The sequence below is a fragment of the Pristiophorus japonicus genome, chromosome 3 (genome assembly GCF_044704955.1).
Source record: "Pristiophorus japonicus isolate sPriJap1 chromosome 3, sPriJap1.hap1, whole genome shotgun sequence".
NCBI lineage: Eukaryota > Metazoa > Chordata > Chondrichthyes > Pristiophoridae > Pristiophorus > Pristiophorus japonicus.
Window position 1 is genome coordinate 269,673,353 of NC_091979.1, and position 16,280 is coordinate 269,689,632.

Genomic DNA, 16,280 nt, shown 5'->3' on the forward strand with positions numbered 1-16,280 from the left:
ATTTCACAGAATATTAGGCATAAAATTCTCTTGGAAAAGTTCCATCATTTTTTTATTAGTTTACTGTAAAAACACCTGTCATCATATATTTTTTTTCTCAATAACTGCAGTACTTACACTGAGATATAACCACACATGCACCATAATGATTTTGCCATCTGTTGCTAGGTTAAATTGCCAGTGCTGCTGCTTGGTCGCTCCACAGACCTGAGACCGGGAGAGTTTGTGGTTGCCATTGGAAGTCCATTTTCACTACAAAACACAGTGACTACAGGAATAGTGAGCACGACTCAGCGAGGAGGAAAGGAACTGGGACTTCGAAACTCTGATATCGACTACATTCAGACGGATGCTATTATCAATGTATGTTTGACATCGATGCGCTTGTCATGAGTTACGTTTTTTTTTCATAAATATTTCCATAGTCCATATTTTGATCTGAAAATGATTTCTGTTTTTTTTTCATAGTTCGGAAACTCCGGTGGTCCTTTGGTGAATTTGGTAAGAATGTTTTATCTGCTGTCTGTGATGCTAAGCTGATCTGCATAAAGCTTTATTGACCCTGAAGTTGCGGTGTCTGTGATGGTGTATGCCATTGTATTCCTTTTGAAGTGCCCCACGAGTTTGGGAATTCTGTTTGCGCAAAATCCGGAACTTGCGGCCTGTCAATGTACGCATTGACAGGCCAGCTGCAGGAGCCCCAAAATAGCAATCGCTGGCATTGAGTTGGGCTGTTTGCCCAGTGACTGGCCAGCAATTGACCACGTAAGTCTTATGGTTGATGCAAGCAGACACAGGGCCTGCTTGCATCAGCGTAAGGTTATAGCTGAGGCTTAAATTAAACATATCCTAAATTATGCACATACACTGTATTAAATGCGTTTATGCAAATTCATGTAATTTTTATTGAGGTTGGTGGAATGAAGGTAATTATGAATAAGATTCCAATTCTGTTAATTGTATAATTATTACATTTTGGGATTTCATTGCATATCATCAGCGGATTCCCTTCGTAAATGATTGAAATGGAATTCTGCTTATTGATTGAAGGACCGGGCCCACGTGATCTTAAGGTATGCTTCCGAACTGTCTGCGTCCCTGGGATCCATGGGCCATTATGCTGTCCTCTACCTCGGGGCCTGAGACTACAAGTTTTCGTAGCCTGGTCATCAGCAGGTACTTTTGTGTATTATTTTGTGGGTCAGAGGTGTTCTCTGGAGGTATGCCTCCGACCGCAATTTCAGGGCCATTATTTTTCTCTTTAGTTCTCGTTTTGTAATTCTATCCACAAGTAGCTTTGTTTATAAGTATGGAGATCTCAAGTCTAACCCTGTACTAACACACCCACAGCAGAATGTGTCTGGGCAACACTTCCTGTTCAAAGCTACAATTTGAGCCTGAAGGGTTGGAACTGTAATATCTTCTGAATGTTGCATGTAGCTACTTGGCACTATGCATTCATGGGTGCTCTCACTTTCAATAAATGTAATAACACTTAAAGAAAAATATCTCATACCAGTGCATATTTTTCACTTTTTGTCAACTTTGTGTGGATTTCTGTCTAATTGAAACTGTTCTTAAACTGCATATATTCTCCATGCTGATAAAATGACTAGATTATTGCATTTTTGTACATTGTTTCATTTAGGACGGTGAGGTTGTTGGAATTAACACCCTGAAGGTGACTGCTGGAATATCATTTGCAATTCCATCAGATAAAATTCGGCAGTTTCTAGTTGAATCTCATGACCGACAAGCGAAAGGTATGTTGAGTATAGCACAGATTTTTCATTCTTTGCTTTGTTGTTTTAATAAATTGTATCAGGCTTTGCGTGTAGCAGTCCAGTGGGATTTTAACATTTTATACTATATACTGAAAGTTGTAAAACCTGAACTCGTCATAGTTGTAGCATCTAGTTATAGTGAGGTCGTGCGCTGGCACTCTGTGCTGTGAAGTGATTGGCAGCTGAGATTCCCCATGGAGAGAATTCTCCTGAAGGAAAATTGGAAACAAGAGTAACATGTGTTATTCTTGTTCACCAACTGGTTGCAAATTGCTACTGATGGGATCTGGGAACCTCTCACTGCTTACCCAGTAGGGCGGAGGATGGTACGTGGCAGGGTACAATGAAGAAACCATATCAAAAAGCATTGGGAAATAGTAAGACAGTTCCACCCCCAGAAAATACAAATTGGTTCTGAAATGGGATACTTTGAGGCCTCAGTGGGTTATCACATTGGTTATTCCTGTCTGTGATCTGGATTCAAATCAGCATGGGCTGATGGAAGTAAAAATGTTCTTTTTATCACCTGTGAGTGCTCCTCCATGCAATGCGTTTGGCCAGTCTCAAGCTAGTTCCTACTGGGCACAAGGCTGCTCACCTTTTGAGTCGCTGAAGCAGAGACTTTTGCATCTTTTGAAAGGAAAAGCAGATAAAGATTTGAAGCAGAGGAAGATTCAGAGATATGGGGAGGAAGCAGGATAGTGAGAATCATTTTGGATTACTCTGACAAAGATTATATTAACACACTGATGCCAAAGGAGAAACTGGGTACTGAAGACTTTAACATAAGAACATTAGAAATAGGAGCAGGAATAGGCCATTGGGCTCCTCGAGGCCTGCTCCACCATTTAATATCATGGCTGATCTGATCATGGACTCAGCTCCACTTCCCTGCCCACTCCCCATAATCCTTTATTCCCTTATCGCTCAAAAATCTGTCTATCTACGCCTTAAATATCTTCAATGACCCAGCCTCCACAACTCTCTGGGGCAGAGAATTCCACAGATTTACAACCCTCTGAGAGAAGAAATTCCTCCTCATCTCAGTTTTAAATAGGCAGCCCCTTATTCTGAGACTATGCCCCTTAGTTTTAGTTTCCCCTATGAGTGGAGACTTTGTGTAAATTCAATATCTCGGTCAGTGAATAAACATCAGGGCAGGCATTTTATGGATAACATCAGTAGGAAGCATGAATTGAAAGTAGCTTTCCTCCGAAAGAGGATTGATGAATCGAAGCACTCCTGTGTATGAATGGAGTTCTCTTTTATGTCAGGGTTCAAAATTGACTGTAAATGTTTTTTCTTAATAAGTGGCTTTTTTATGCATTACTTTTGATGTATTAAAGGAATAAAACAGATTGGTATAAAAATGGAAGTTTTAACAGTTATAATCATCATAGGAGGTCCCTTGAATGAGGATGACTTGCTTCCACGATGTTTCACAGATGTTCCAGTCCTGAACTCCAATTGAAGGGGTGGAAGATGCCTGTGCATGATTTTTTTTTAATGTGTGGTGACCGTTGCACACCAGCCACCACACGGGCTTGGCAGAGCTAAGTCTTGGTCCAGTGGCAAGGATTAACCAAGACGCCTGGAGACCTGCTCTGCTGCATGGACCTAGTGCGCTCACATATCGCAGTGTGGGCTGGCCCGTGCTGCCCCTGGGCCCTGGGCTCTTCTGGCTCTGTACCCTCATCTGTCGCACCTCCGCCACGATCTCTCGCCGCTCCTCCACCACAAACATTCACCACATCTTGCCATAAACACTCATCGCTCATCCGCCCCGACCTTCCCACTCCTCTGTACCTGGGTCCTGCCGATGTTCCTGGCCACGCTCCAAAACGGCAACCAGGGTTTTGATGACATCACCCAGTCGCCCATCTCAAAAACGCCGCATACTTGGAGCAGCTCGCGCTGGAGGTTGAAGTGGTACGCTGCTCCAGCTCTTTTACTTCCTGACCTGCGGAGCTGTTCTCTCGCAGGTCAGGGGGCCACGATGTCCCAGGGCCCGCTGCTCCAGCTCTTTTATAGCCCGACCTGCGGAGCTGTTCTCTCGTATAATATTGTGATAGTGAAGTGATATTTGTGAAAGGTAGACAGTAGAGCAGGCTTCAGGATGTTGTGACAGTGATGTGGTGGCAGCAATAGTTTGCAGGAAGTAAGGGCAGTAATAATGTAACAGTGAAGTGGGAGCAGTAATCGTGTGACAGAAATGGAGGCAATAGTAATATGAAGGAAGCATGGACAGTAATAGTGCAACAATGAAGTGCATGGTGTAATAAGCAGGAGCTGTTATTGTGCAACAGTTTAACAGGGAGCTGTACGGTAACAGTTCAAAACCCCATTTACAGGGACGGATTAACACATGGGTCCAAGTGGCCCCAGCCAAATATGGGGGCCTCGCCAGGGTCCCTGTACAAATATGGGGCTCCCAGTATAAAACTCTCAGATGGAACACGCAAATAACGCAGAAAAACTGCATACAACCACTGGATCAAAATATTCTAGCATTTAAAAATACCATTAAAAGGGGTCGAGTCAGAGTCTTGAGATTCGTGTTCTAATGGATCGCGGGGGGGGAGTTGTACAGAGGGGCCCCGCCTGTTCTTGGAGCCCAGAGCTTCAATAATTCATAAATCGGCTCTGCAAACTTTACACAGTCCTAGTTGGGACTCGCTGCACTAAGTGTTACAAATGTAGTACACCATTACTTAGGTTAGATTCCGTCGAGAATTATATTAACAAATACAAAGGATAGCTCATTGAAATTGAAGCACCCTTCTGCTATAAGCATTTATTAATTGTACATCAGAATATTAACTATTTACTGAGATTATTCATCACTTGCAAGTGCTGACAGGCATTAAATTGTGTTTCATTTGGTGCAGTTGTTGTTTGGAAACTGTCTTTATCTGAGATATTGGTATCCAGTTTAGAGCTAGAGCTTTCATTTTATGTCAGAGTGCAGTGGCCAAAGCTTGAGCACAAGGCTACTTTCGTTTCATGGGCTATGATAAACTATGAACTTTAGCCCACTTTTAGTGGCATTATGCTATCCATTGCCAATTTAAAAAAATGCCTTCAAATAAATCTGGTTCCTAATGGCTCAGATAAATTGAAAAAAGGGGCCTAGATTTACCTACATTGTAAGTGGGGGGTCCTGCCCATTTGCAATGATTGAAATTGCTGTCAGGAATTCATTAATAGCAGGAAGCCACATTGTTCCTTATTCCATTACTATAATAGTGACACTGAAAGTGACAGCACAAAGACATATAAAATAATAGATATGCGATCAAGAATATGTCTCTAACTGTTTACCCTGCGGGAATATATTCTGACTCCGATACTTTCAGTAAGAGCTGTGTTCATAATACAGACCTTAAACAAATCAAACATCTTTTAATATTAACCTCAAAGGGTGCCCAGTTTGGGCTGGGATGATTTGAGAAAGAGTGACACAGTTTCTTTCGCAATTGCACACTATGGGCCCAAGTTTCCACAAGGAAAAAAGCGGGCACCCCTCCGAGCTGGGCGCCCGTTTTTCGCGCCTAAAACGGCGCCTAAAAAAATCCTCAGTATTCTCCACCTACCTGTAGGTCCTCTGGCCCTCGGCGCAGCCAGCACGAGCTGTGGGGGGGCGGAGCCAGGTCCCGGCGCTGAAAACAGTGCCGGGACCTCTGCACATGCGCGCTACAGTCGGCACGCAAGTGCAGTAGCTCCATGAGCCGAACTGTGTGGGAGGGGCCCGAAGCACGCAGCCCCTAGACCTGGCCCAATGGCCTCACTCGACCCGACACCCGCTCCCCCCCCCCCACCCCGACCCGACCCGAGACCTGCTCCCCCCCCCCGACCCGACACCCGCTCCCCCCCTCTCTCTCTCTCCCTCCCCCCCCCCTCTCTCTCTCTCTCCCTCCCCCCCTCTCTCTCTCTCTCCCTCCCCCCTCTCTCTCTCTCTCTCCTCCCTCCCCCCCTCCCTCTCTCTCTCTCTCTCTCTCTCTCTCTCTCTCTCTCTCTCTCTCTCTCTCTCTCTCTCTCTCTCTCCCCCTCCCGCTCAGCGGTACGAACGGCTGCAGAATTCTCCCTGGCTGAAGCACTTTCACACAGGTAGGAAGATGGTTTATTTAATCTTTTCTTGGCTTATAAATGTTTATTCAGGTTGGATTTATTTGTATAATATTTGTAGAAGTATAAATAAGGATTTATTGTCGAATTTAATGAGTTCCCTTCCCCCCCCCCCTCCCCTCCCCTCCCCCCCCACCTCGTTCTGGACACCTAATTTGTAACCTGCGCCTGATTTTTTAATGTGTAGAACAGGTTTTTTCAGTTCTACAAAAATCTTCACTGGCTCCATTCTACTTTAGTTTGGAGTACATTTTCACCGTGGAAACTTTCAAATCAGGCGACATTGGCCGGACACGCCCCCTTTTGAAGAAAAAATTCTGTTCTAAACTAGAACTGTTCTACCTGACTAGAACTGCAGAAAAAAAAATGTGGAGAATTGCGATTTCTAAAATAGTCCGTTCTCCACCACTTGCTCCTAAAAATCAGGCGCGAATCATGTGGAAACTTGGGCCCATTGTGCCAGAATTCCTTCAGTTGCAATGTGTAGCAATATTGTAAATGCTTTTGTGAACATTATCTCTGTTTAGTGTTGCTAGTGAAATTGTAAACACATTTTAATAGAGCACATTTATTTTCTGATTGATTGGTAAATTGAAAATCCAGGCAGACAATAGTCATGTGAAAATCCAGGCAGACAATAGTCATGTGAGATGTGTTCAGAAAAATAATTGAGTGTACCAGAGAAATGTTCTTTTGCAAATAAGTTTGATTTGTTTTGTTGCAGGAAAAACGGCAACAAAAAAGAGGTACCTGGGAGTTAGAATGATTACACTTACCCCTGGGTAAGTAAACTATAGACTTCTATCTGTATAGAAGTAGGGCTGTTGCAATGAGCTAGGTATTAAAGGCGATGATTATGTCAGAGTTTAATAATCTGAATCCTAAAGTATTTTGTCCTGCTTTATTGTCAACAAGACACAGAGTACAATTGTCTTCTGGAATACACAGCTGCAAGCCACGTAAGATCCTAATGGTTGGTGTGACAAAGTATGAATACTTGCCATTGATGGGCTACTTCCTGTTGGCAATGTGATAAGATGCCACTAAGGGGCAGAATAGCCATTCAGCACTCCTGGCATATTCAGGATTTCGTGACCCATAGTGACTGACACTGAAGTCTGCTCATTTGATTGTGTGTTGTGTATTATTGGTTAACAGTTGCCCTGCTGGATAAACAGGCACATCGTATGGTTTGCATAACAAAATGGCACTTCACTGCAGAGATTTAGGATGTGATGAATGCATACAATTCAAATGAACAAAATTTCAAAACAAGGTTTGTGGGGGAAAAAATTGAGTGATTAAATTACGCTTCACTGTTGCTATGCTGTGCTAATGCAGCCTGATTTATATTGGTGACTGATTGGAAACAGAAAATCATGGCAACAGAATGTAAAATGGATAAAAATATTACTAACTGACGGACAAGTCCCCTGGACCTGATGGTTTGCATCATAGGATCCTAAAAGAAGTGGCTGCAGAGACAGTGTATGCATTGGTTGTAATCTTCCAAAATTCCCTGGATTCTGGGGAGGTTCCAGCAGATTGGAAAACTGCAAATGTAATGCCCCTATTTAAAAAAAGGAGACAGACAAAAAGCAGGAACTATAGACCGGTTGGCCTAACATTTGTCGTTGGGAAAATGCTGGAGTCCATTATTAAGAAAGAAGTAGCAGGACATTTGGAAAAGCATAATTCAATCAAGCAGAGTCAGCATGGTATTAAAAAGGGAAATCATGTTTGACAAATTTTCTGGAGCTCTTTGAGGATGCAATGAGCAGGGTAGATAAGGGGGAACCAGTAGATGTGGTATATTTGGATTTCCAAAAGGCATTCGATAAAGTGCCACATAAAAGATTACTGCATGAGATAAAAGTTCACAGGGTTGGGGGTCATACATTAGCATGGATTGTGTCATGTATTTCACCATCTTGCAATGACAATAGTTATGTAACTGTAACTCATGCACACTGTACCTGTACCCTTGAAATGCACACCCTGACCACAGGGGGTGAGCTTGCGGGAGACACTCCTCACTTGGGTTTCCAGATATAAAAGGGGAGGTTCCACCCAGGGTCAGCACTCTTTGGTCCTGGGAATAAAGTGAAAGTCACAGAGTGACCGTGTCTGATATATACATGCCTCGTGTGAGTTTGTAACAAGGTGCAGAGACACTACACTTGGCGATGAGAAACGGGAGTCACCGAACCACGAGGATGGCCCCCGGTGGCACAGAGGAACGCTACTGTGTGGGTGAGGACTGGGACGACTTTGTGGAAAGACTCCAGCAGAGCTTTGTCACAAAGGACTGGCTGGAAGAGATAGTGGCTGAGAAGCGGAGGGCGCATCTACTGACCAGCTGTGGTCCACAGAAGTATGCGCTGATGAAAGACCTGCTCGCACCCCAAAAGCCAGTGGACAAGTCCTTCGAAGAGCTCAGCCAGCTGAGCATCTCAAGCCGGCAAGTAGCGTACACGTGGCCCGGCACCGGTTCTACTCTCATCGGCGTGGGGAGGGTCGAAACGTTTCGGACTTCGTGGCGGAACTGTGGCGTTTGGCCAGTATCTGTAAGTTCTCCGATGCCTGCAGCGGGGAGATGTTAAGGGACTTTTTCATCGAGGGCATTAATCATGCCAGCTTTATACCTGTAGAATTTGTAATGTCAGTGGATACTTCGCCAGGATGTGCATAAAGGCAGTAGCAATGCTAGTCTGCGAGACATAGGAACCAGACGAGGGGTCTGCAATGCAGGATGAGGCCTGGGGAACAACCACGGATGCTGAAGTTCAGAGAGTTCATGAGGCTGACATCCACAGCTCATACACTAAAACGCCATCCATGATGATGAAAGTCTTACTGAATGGCATCCCGGTGCACATGGAGCTGGATACGGGAGCAAGCTAGTCACTCATGAGCGCCCAACAATTTGAGAGACTATGACCACACAGAGCTAGCAGGCCCAAACTGGAATGCATTGAGACGCAGTTATGTACGTACACCAAAGAGATAATCCCAGTGCTGGGCAGTGCAAACTTGGTGGTAATGCATAATGGATTACAGAACCGGCTGCCACTCTGGATTGTTCCAGGAAATGGCCCCGTGCTTTTGGGGAGGAGTTGGCTAGCTGAGATGAATTGGAAGTGGGGGGATGTGCGCGCCATTTCGTCCGTGGAGCGAAGTTCATGCTCGCAGGTATTGCAAAAATTCGAATCACTCTTTCAACCCGGTGTCGGAACATTCAAGGGCACTAAAGTGCATCACTCTGAACGCTAGACCAGTGCACCACAAAGCCAGAGCGGTGCCGTACGTGATGCGTGAGAAAATTGAAAGTGAACTGGACAGGCTGCTCAGATAGGGCATAATTTCGGCCGTTGAATTCAGTGACGGGGCAAGTCCCATCGTTCCCGTCCTCAAAGCAGATGGCTCGGTTAGGATTTGTGGCGATTACAAAGCCACCATCAAGCGAGTGTCGCTGCAAGACCAAGAGCCGCTTCCGAGAGCGGAGGACCTCTTTGCCATGCTGGCAGGTGGAAAGCTGTTCACGAAGCCGGACCTTACTTCGGCCTACATGACTCAGGAACTAGCGGAAGATTCCAAGCTTCTGACCACCATCACGACGCACAAAGGGTTATTTGTCTACTACAGGTGCCCGTTTGGCATTCGTTCGGCAGCGGCTATCTTTCAGCGAAACATGGAAAGCTTGCTCAAGTCTATCCCTGGAACGGTCGTATTCCAAGACGACATCCTTATAACGGGTCGAGACACTGAGGAACACCTCCGCAACCTGGAGGAGGTACTACGCTGATTGGATCGGGTAGGCTTTGGCTGAAAAAGGCCAAGTGCGTGTTTTTGGCCCCAGAGGTCAAGTTCCTGGACAGGAGGGTTGCCGCAGATGGGATCCAGCCCACTGAATCAAAAACTGAGGCGATTCGCCGGGCGCCCGGGCCCGGCAACACGTTGGAGTTGCGATCATTCCTGGGACTCTTGAACTATTTTGGGAACTTTCTGCCGAACGTAAGCACATTGTTGGAGCCGTTACACATGCTCCTCCGTAAAGGGTGTGAATGGTCTTGGGGGGATTGTCAAGAACGGGCTTTCAATAAGGCGAGGAACCTGCTGTGTTCCAACAAACTGTTGACTTTGTATGACCCCTGTAAAAAAAACTGGTTTTAACATGCGATGCGTCATCCTATGGGTTTGGGTGTGTGTTGCAGCAGGGTAACGATGACGGCCGACTCCAACCGGTGGCTTACGCCTCCAGGTCACTCTCCCAGGCAGAGCGTGGATACAGCATGGTCGAGAAGGAGGCACTCGCGTGTGTGTACGGTGTGAAAAAGATGCACCAGTACCTTTTCGGTAGACAGACTGACCACAAGCCGTTAACATCCCTGTTGTCCGATAGCAAGGCTGTCAACGCTAATGCGTCAGCTCGCATACAGCGATGGGCCCTCACGCTGGCTGCGTATGACTACACCATACGGCACCAGCCAGGCACCGAAAATTGCGCTGACGCACTTAGCAGGCTCCCACTGGCCACCACCGAGGGGGTGTCGGAGCAGAGCGCCGAGATGGTCATGGCCGTTGAGGCTTTGGACACTGCGGGCTCCCCCATCACAGCCCGACAGATCAAACTCTGGACCAACAGGGACCCCCTCCTATCCATGATAAAGAAATGTGTCCTGATTGGGAATTGGGCGCCCGCACACAGGGCGTGCCCCGAGGAAGTCAGGCCGTTTCCGAGACGGATGGATGAACTCTCCATCCAAGCCGACTGCCTGTTATGGGGCAGCCGGATAGTCATGCCCCAGAAAGGAAGGGAAGCGTTCATCAGGGAACTCCACAGCGAGCACCCTGGCATCGTGTTAATGAAGGCCATTGCCCGATCACATGTATGGTGGCCAGGGATTGACTCAGACCTGGAACACTGGGTTCGCAGGTGCACGATGTGTGCCCAGCTGGGCAATGCCCCCCGGGAGGCCCCACTCAGCCCGTGACCCTGGCCCACCAGGGTTTCATCAAATGGGTTGAGGGAGGGTTGGAGGCAGGTGATGTTATGGAGGTGGAAGTAAACAGTCATTGTAATAGAGATGGATGGGGCTCAGAATTAAATGGGATGCCAAGGTTGTGAACAATCTGTTTCAACCCAAGACAGTGGCCAGGGAGGGGGATGGAGTCAGTCGTGAGAGTAAAAGAAAGAAAGTCTTGCATTTATATAGCGCCTTTCATAACTACCAGATGTCTCAAAGCACTTTATAGCCAATTAACTACTTTTTTTTTAGTGTAGTCACTGTTGTAATGTGGGAAATGTGGCAGCCAAATTGCGCACAGCGACTCCCACAAACACAAATGTGATAATGGCCAGATAAACTGTTTTTGTGATGATTGAGGGATAAATATTGGCCAGGACACCAGGGATAACTCCCCTGCTCCTCTTCTAAATAGTGCCATGGGACCTTTTACGTCCACCTGAGAGGGCAGACAGGATCCCGATTTAACGTCTCATCTGAAAGACGGCACCTCCGACAGTGCAGCACCCACTCAGCACTGCACTGGAGTGTCAGCCTAGGTTTATGTGCTCAAGTTCCTGGAGTGGGATTTGAACCCACAACCTTCTGACTCGGACGAGTGTGCTACCCACTGAGCCACAGCTGACATGAGTGCAGCGTTTGTGGGGGAACGGAGATGATGGCTTCGGTCTTCCCAATGTTAAACTGGAGGAAATTGCAGTTCATCCAAGTCTGGATGTCTGACCAGTCATCTAACAAACCAGAGGTAGTGGTGGAGAGGTAGAAATGGGGTGTCATTAACATACATGTGAAAGCTGACCCTGTGTCTGCAGATGATTATACCAAGGGGCAGCATGTAGATGAGGAGAGGGCCAGTAGATGGATTGGAGGAAACATTATAGTGCTGAGAAGAACAATCATTGCTTGGTATGCTCTATCTCCGATTGAATAGGTCAGAGTGAAACCAAGTGTCCAATCAGAGAAGTATATGTGACTGGCCAATCAAAATTAATGGGATGCCGATAGCAGATATAGGATCATTAGCATTATATTCATTGGCTTTTGATTTGTGAAATAAATTGATCCTGAGTAGTACCACAATATAATGTGTAGCATCTAAAAATTAACTTCATGTATAATAACCCATCCTATCTCAGCATCTGGATTTAATCTCATAATGGTGGAAATTCTTTTTGTGGTCATGGAAAGATAAAACTGTCTGTCGTCATTGGTTCAGGAAATTTGATGCAGATTTCTATTTGGATTCGTACAAGTTTTGCTGAGTCTTGATTGTCTTTCAGTCTTGCAAAGGAACTGAAGTTGCGCCAGAAAGATTTCCCGGATGTCAATGCTGGAGCCTATATCATCGAAGTCCTTCCACGAACACCAGCTTCCAGGCAAGTAAAGGAAATAACTTCCGTATGTTTTATTTTACAGTACTTCTGAGTCCTCATTCTGAATCCTTCTAGACAGCTATTCAATGTGCAAAGTATGGAGTTGCATCAACTTTTATCCAATAATGATTAGGTTCAAATGTACTTCTAACCAGAAACATTCTTAACCATTTTGCATAATTTTCCTTAAGTTTAAAATTAAAATAAATAAAATGTGGAAAGCACTCAAGGACTTGATGCCTTTGCACCAATCATGTCAATGTTATATGATGCATACTTGTATTTGAAGTTGATACTTTACATGAAAAGTGGGGAGGAAGAGTGGCACAAAATACACTCCCTCTTTTAAAAAGCTATAGCTTATCTCTGAAAACTTGATCCAGCCCGAAGGTCTCATTTTGGTAATTTTCAAAAGCTTTAAGATAAATCTGTTCTAGCAGTCTTAAATTAGCTTCCAGAGAAGGTTGTGTAAATATTTTAGGCACCTGTCACTAAATTAACCAGCCTCTGCTAATTTGAGCATGTGTAGATTAAAAATTCTGCAGTGCGTAGGAATTTTCTGAAGTTGCTTGAGCAACATAAAAGGGAACAATTGTTCTGATCACTATACAGAATGACATTGCAAAAACATTCCTATCTACGTTTATGTGTCTTCTTAAGTAGTCACCAAAGGAATTCTTCCCTTATTGCTGCAGCTTTAAAATAAGCTGAGCTTCTGGATTTTTCCAGCTCTTACCCAATAGTATATCACACTGATGTGGTGGCAGATGAGTCCCATCACCGCAATCAACATTCTGGAAACTATCTCAGTGGTTTGTGTATAGACCAAGTTACATTGAAATGAAACAGATGATGCTAAAATACGTGGAGCCATTTAAAACTAGACAAGTGCTGAGCAAAGATTTGGGTGTTGGAATGACAGCAAATTATCTTGGTGCCTCCGACGAATCATTGAAAATTAAACTCGTACAGAGAGAAATATGTCATTTTTATATCCGGGAGTGTGTAGGAGTTTGAGGTTGGCATAATGGATATTCTAATCAGCTATGTACATCATTGTAGTTTCAGTAAAAGTCATCTGTGTCATATCAGAAAGGTTAGCATTAAAACATTTAGGAACAATTGAGCACGTGCAAGCTTAGTTATATTGTCAGATAGTTCTTGGACATTGTATAATAGATTTTTTTTTTAAGTTTGTTCAACTGTCTCAATTTTGCATAAACAACAATTTTGCCTGTTTATGAAACAGCAGTACAGCCATTATACTTGTACTCCAATCAGGCAGGCCACATAGTTCGTATGCCAGACACGAGACTCCCAAAGCAAGCGCTCTACTTAGAACTCCTTCACGGCAAACGAGCCAAAGGTGGGCAGTGGAAACATTACAGGGACACCCTCAAAGCCTCCCTGATAAAGTGCAACATCCCCACTGACACCTGGGAGTCCCTGGCCAAAGACCGCCCTAAGTGGAGGAAGTGCATCCAGGAGGACGCTGAGTTCCTCGAGTCTTGTCGCTGAGAGCATACAGAAATCAAGCGCAGGCAGCAGAAAGAGCGTGCGGCAAACCAGTCCCACCCACCCCTTCCCTCAACAAATTTCTGTCCCACCTGTGACAGGGACTGTGGTTCTCGTATTGGACTGTACAGCCGCCTAAGAACTCATGTTAAGAGTGGAAGCAAGTCTTCCTCAATTCCGATGATGACTCCAATGCCATATAAAATAATCTTTTTCACATTTCTAAATGCACATACTTGAGTAAGTTTTAATATCAGTATGAATTAAAAGGGAATGCTATCATATTCAATAACAATAATAAATGGAAAACACAATGGTGTATTGTGAGCATATCCAACTTCTGATACTCCATTCCTTTCTGTCTTGTACCATACAGCATCTTTAACATAGTAAAACATCCCAAGGTACTTCAAAGGAGCGATTTATCAAACAGAATTTGACACCAAGCCACAAGAACATAAGAAATAGGAAAAGGAGTAGGCCATTTGGCCCCTCGAGCCTGCTCTGCCATTCAATAAGATCATGGCTGATCTGATTTTGGCCTCAACTCCACTTTCCTGCCTGTTTCCCATAACCATAACGAGAGGGCACAAACTTAAGATAATCACAAAGATTTAATGGGAGATTAGAAAAAATCTTGAGGGTGGTTAGAAAGTGCCATAACCATTATTAAAGCAGAGACCATAACTACTTTTAAAAGGCAATTTGATTTTTCTTTGAAAAAGAGGAATATTGAAGAGTACAGGGAGTGAGCAGGAAACAGGGATTAGACCAAGTGCAGACAAACGTTGGCAGAGACTTGATGGGGCAAATGGCCTCTTTCTGTCCTTAATGTTCTATGATTCTAATAAGTTCTAAAGCAAATATATGAATCCTAATTTCCATTAGGTCATTGTGCTTTCTGTGGAGTAGATGTAATCACTCTAATTATACTTAATCGTCTGGAAATAGTCATTTGAAATTCACCTTTTGTGATGGAATCAAAGGGCTAGAATTTCCCCTCCGATCACTGGCGCGGATCCTTAGCGGTATTCCGATGGTTGCATCTTTTTAACTGCCGGAATACCACTGGTGTGCGCTCCCACGGTTTTCGGGTCCTCGATGTTGACGTTGGCAAAGCCTAGCGATAGCGGACTGGAGCTGATAAGTCCTTACTATACAGTATAAATGCACACGAGGCCCATACTTGAGAGAAGGTCACTCTGTGACCAGTTACCTTTATTACCAAGACCTCGAGTGATGAAGGTGGGTGGAGCTTCCCCTTTTATACCTGAAAGCCCAGGTTAGGAGTGTCTCCCACAAGTTCACCCCCTTGTGGTCAATGTTCTCAAGGTGTACAACTTAGGTCAGCTTATACATGGGTTACAATTAAAGTTGAATACATGACAGGAGCGGGCGGCGAAAACTGGATAAAACTCAGCGATCTTCTTACCTTTAGTAAGGGAGTCAGAAACGGCCAGAAAATCTTCTCTGCGCATGCGCGGTCATTCTCCTGCGATTTCGGGTCAAGGGTGACCTTGCACATGCACAGAGAAGAGTAGGACGGAAGAATAAAACACAAAAGTATCTGAAGTTTCCCTGTTGGAGCTGTGCCTCGTTTGAGTTGTGCTGTTGCAGGTCATGATATTGGTGACCATTTATGGTCAGATTAGTGTCTAGATGACTGCCCCAAGTTTCCACACGCGGCAAAACAGGCACCCCTCCGAGCTGGGCGCCGTTTTTCGTGCCGAAAACGGTGCCTGAAAAAGAACGCGCTATTCTCGAGCGCTTTGCAGCTCGATGTCTGCTTGGCGCGGCGCCCAGGGGGCGGAGCCTACCACTCGCGCCGATTTTGTAAGTAGGAGGGAGCGGGTACCATTTAAATGAGTTTTTTTCGTGCTGTGGCAACCCTGCGCGTGCGCGTTGGAGCGTTCGCGCACGCGCAGTGTGAAGGGAATATTGACACTCGCCCATTTTTGTAGTTCTTTGTCGCTGTTCAATTTTTAACATTTTTTAATAAAACCACATTGCCCTTCCATGATCAGCACTGAGGCTTCTTGCAGCTTTCTCCCCCTGCCGTCGGTCGGGCCCATCGGGAACGGCTGCCTCAACTTGGGAGGCTTCCTGCAGCCTTCTCCCTGCCTCCCCCCAGCTGCCGTCGGTCAGGCCCTCACTGCCTTCCCCCCGCCCCCTGCCATCGGGAACGGCTGCCTCAACTTCTGAGGCTTCCTGCAGCCTTCTCCCTGCCTGAAAGGCCTGCCTGAAGCACTTTCACACAGGTAGGAACATGGTTTATTTAATCTTTTCTTTGCTTATAAATTTTTATTCAGGTTGGAATTATTTGTATAAGTATAACTTAGGATTTATTGTAGAATGTAATGACTTCCCTGCCCCCCCCCCCCCCCCAACCTCGTTCTGGACGCCTAATTTGTAACCTGCGCCTGATTTTTTAATGTGTAGACAAGGTTTTTTCAAAC

The 16,280-nt window shown here is 45.2% G+C and overlaps 1 protein-coding gene across 1 annotated transcript in view; it reads left to right on the forward strand.

The window, feature by feature from the left end:
- Nucleotides 1-16,280, forward strand: part of htra1b (HtrA serine peptidase 1b) — a 64,625-nt gene that overhangs the window by 42,633 nt on the left and 5,712 nt on the right. The window contains exons 4-8 of the mRNA XM_070876705.1: nt 169-363; nt 469-501; nt 1,649-1,763; nt 6,634-6,691; nt 12,217-12,312. Of these exons, the coding sequence (XP_070732806.1) occupies nt 169-363; nt 469-501; nt 1,649-1,763; nt 6,634-6,691; nt 12,217-12,312 (497 nt within the window). The remainder of the gene's footprint in view (nt 1-168; nt 364-468; nt 502-1,648; nt 1,764-6,633; nt 6,692-12,216; nt 12,313-16,280) is intronic.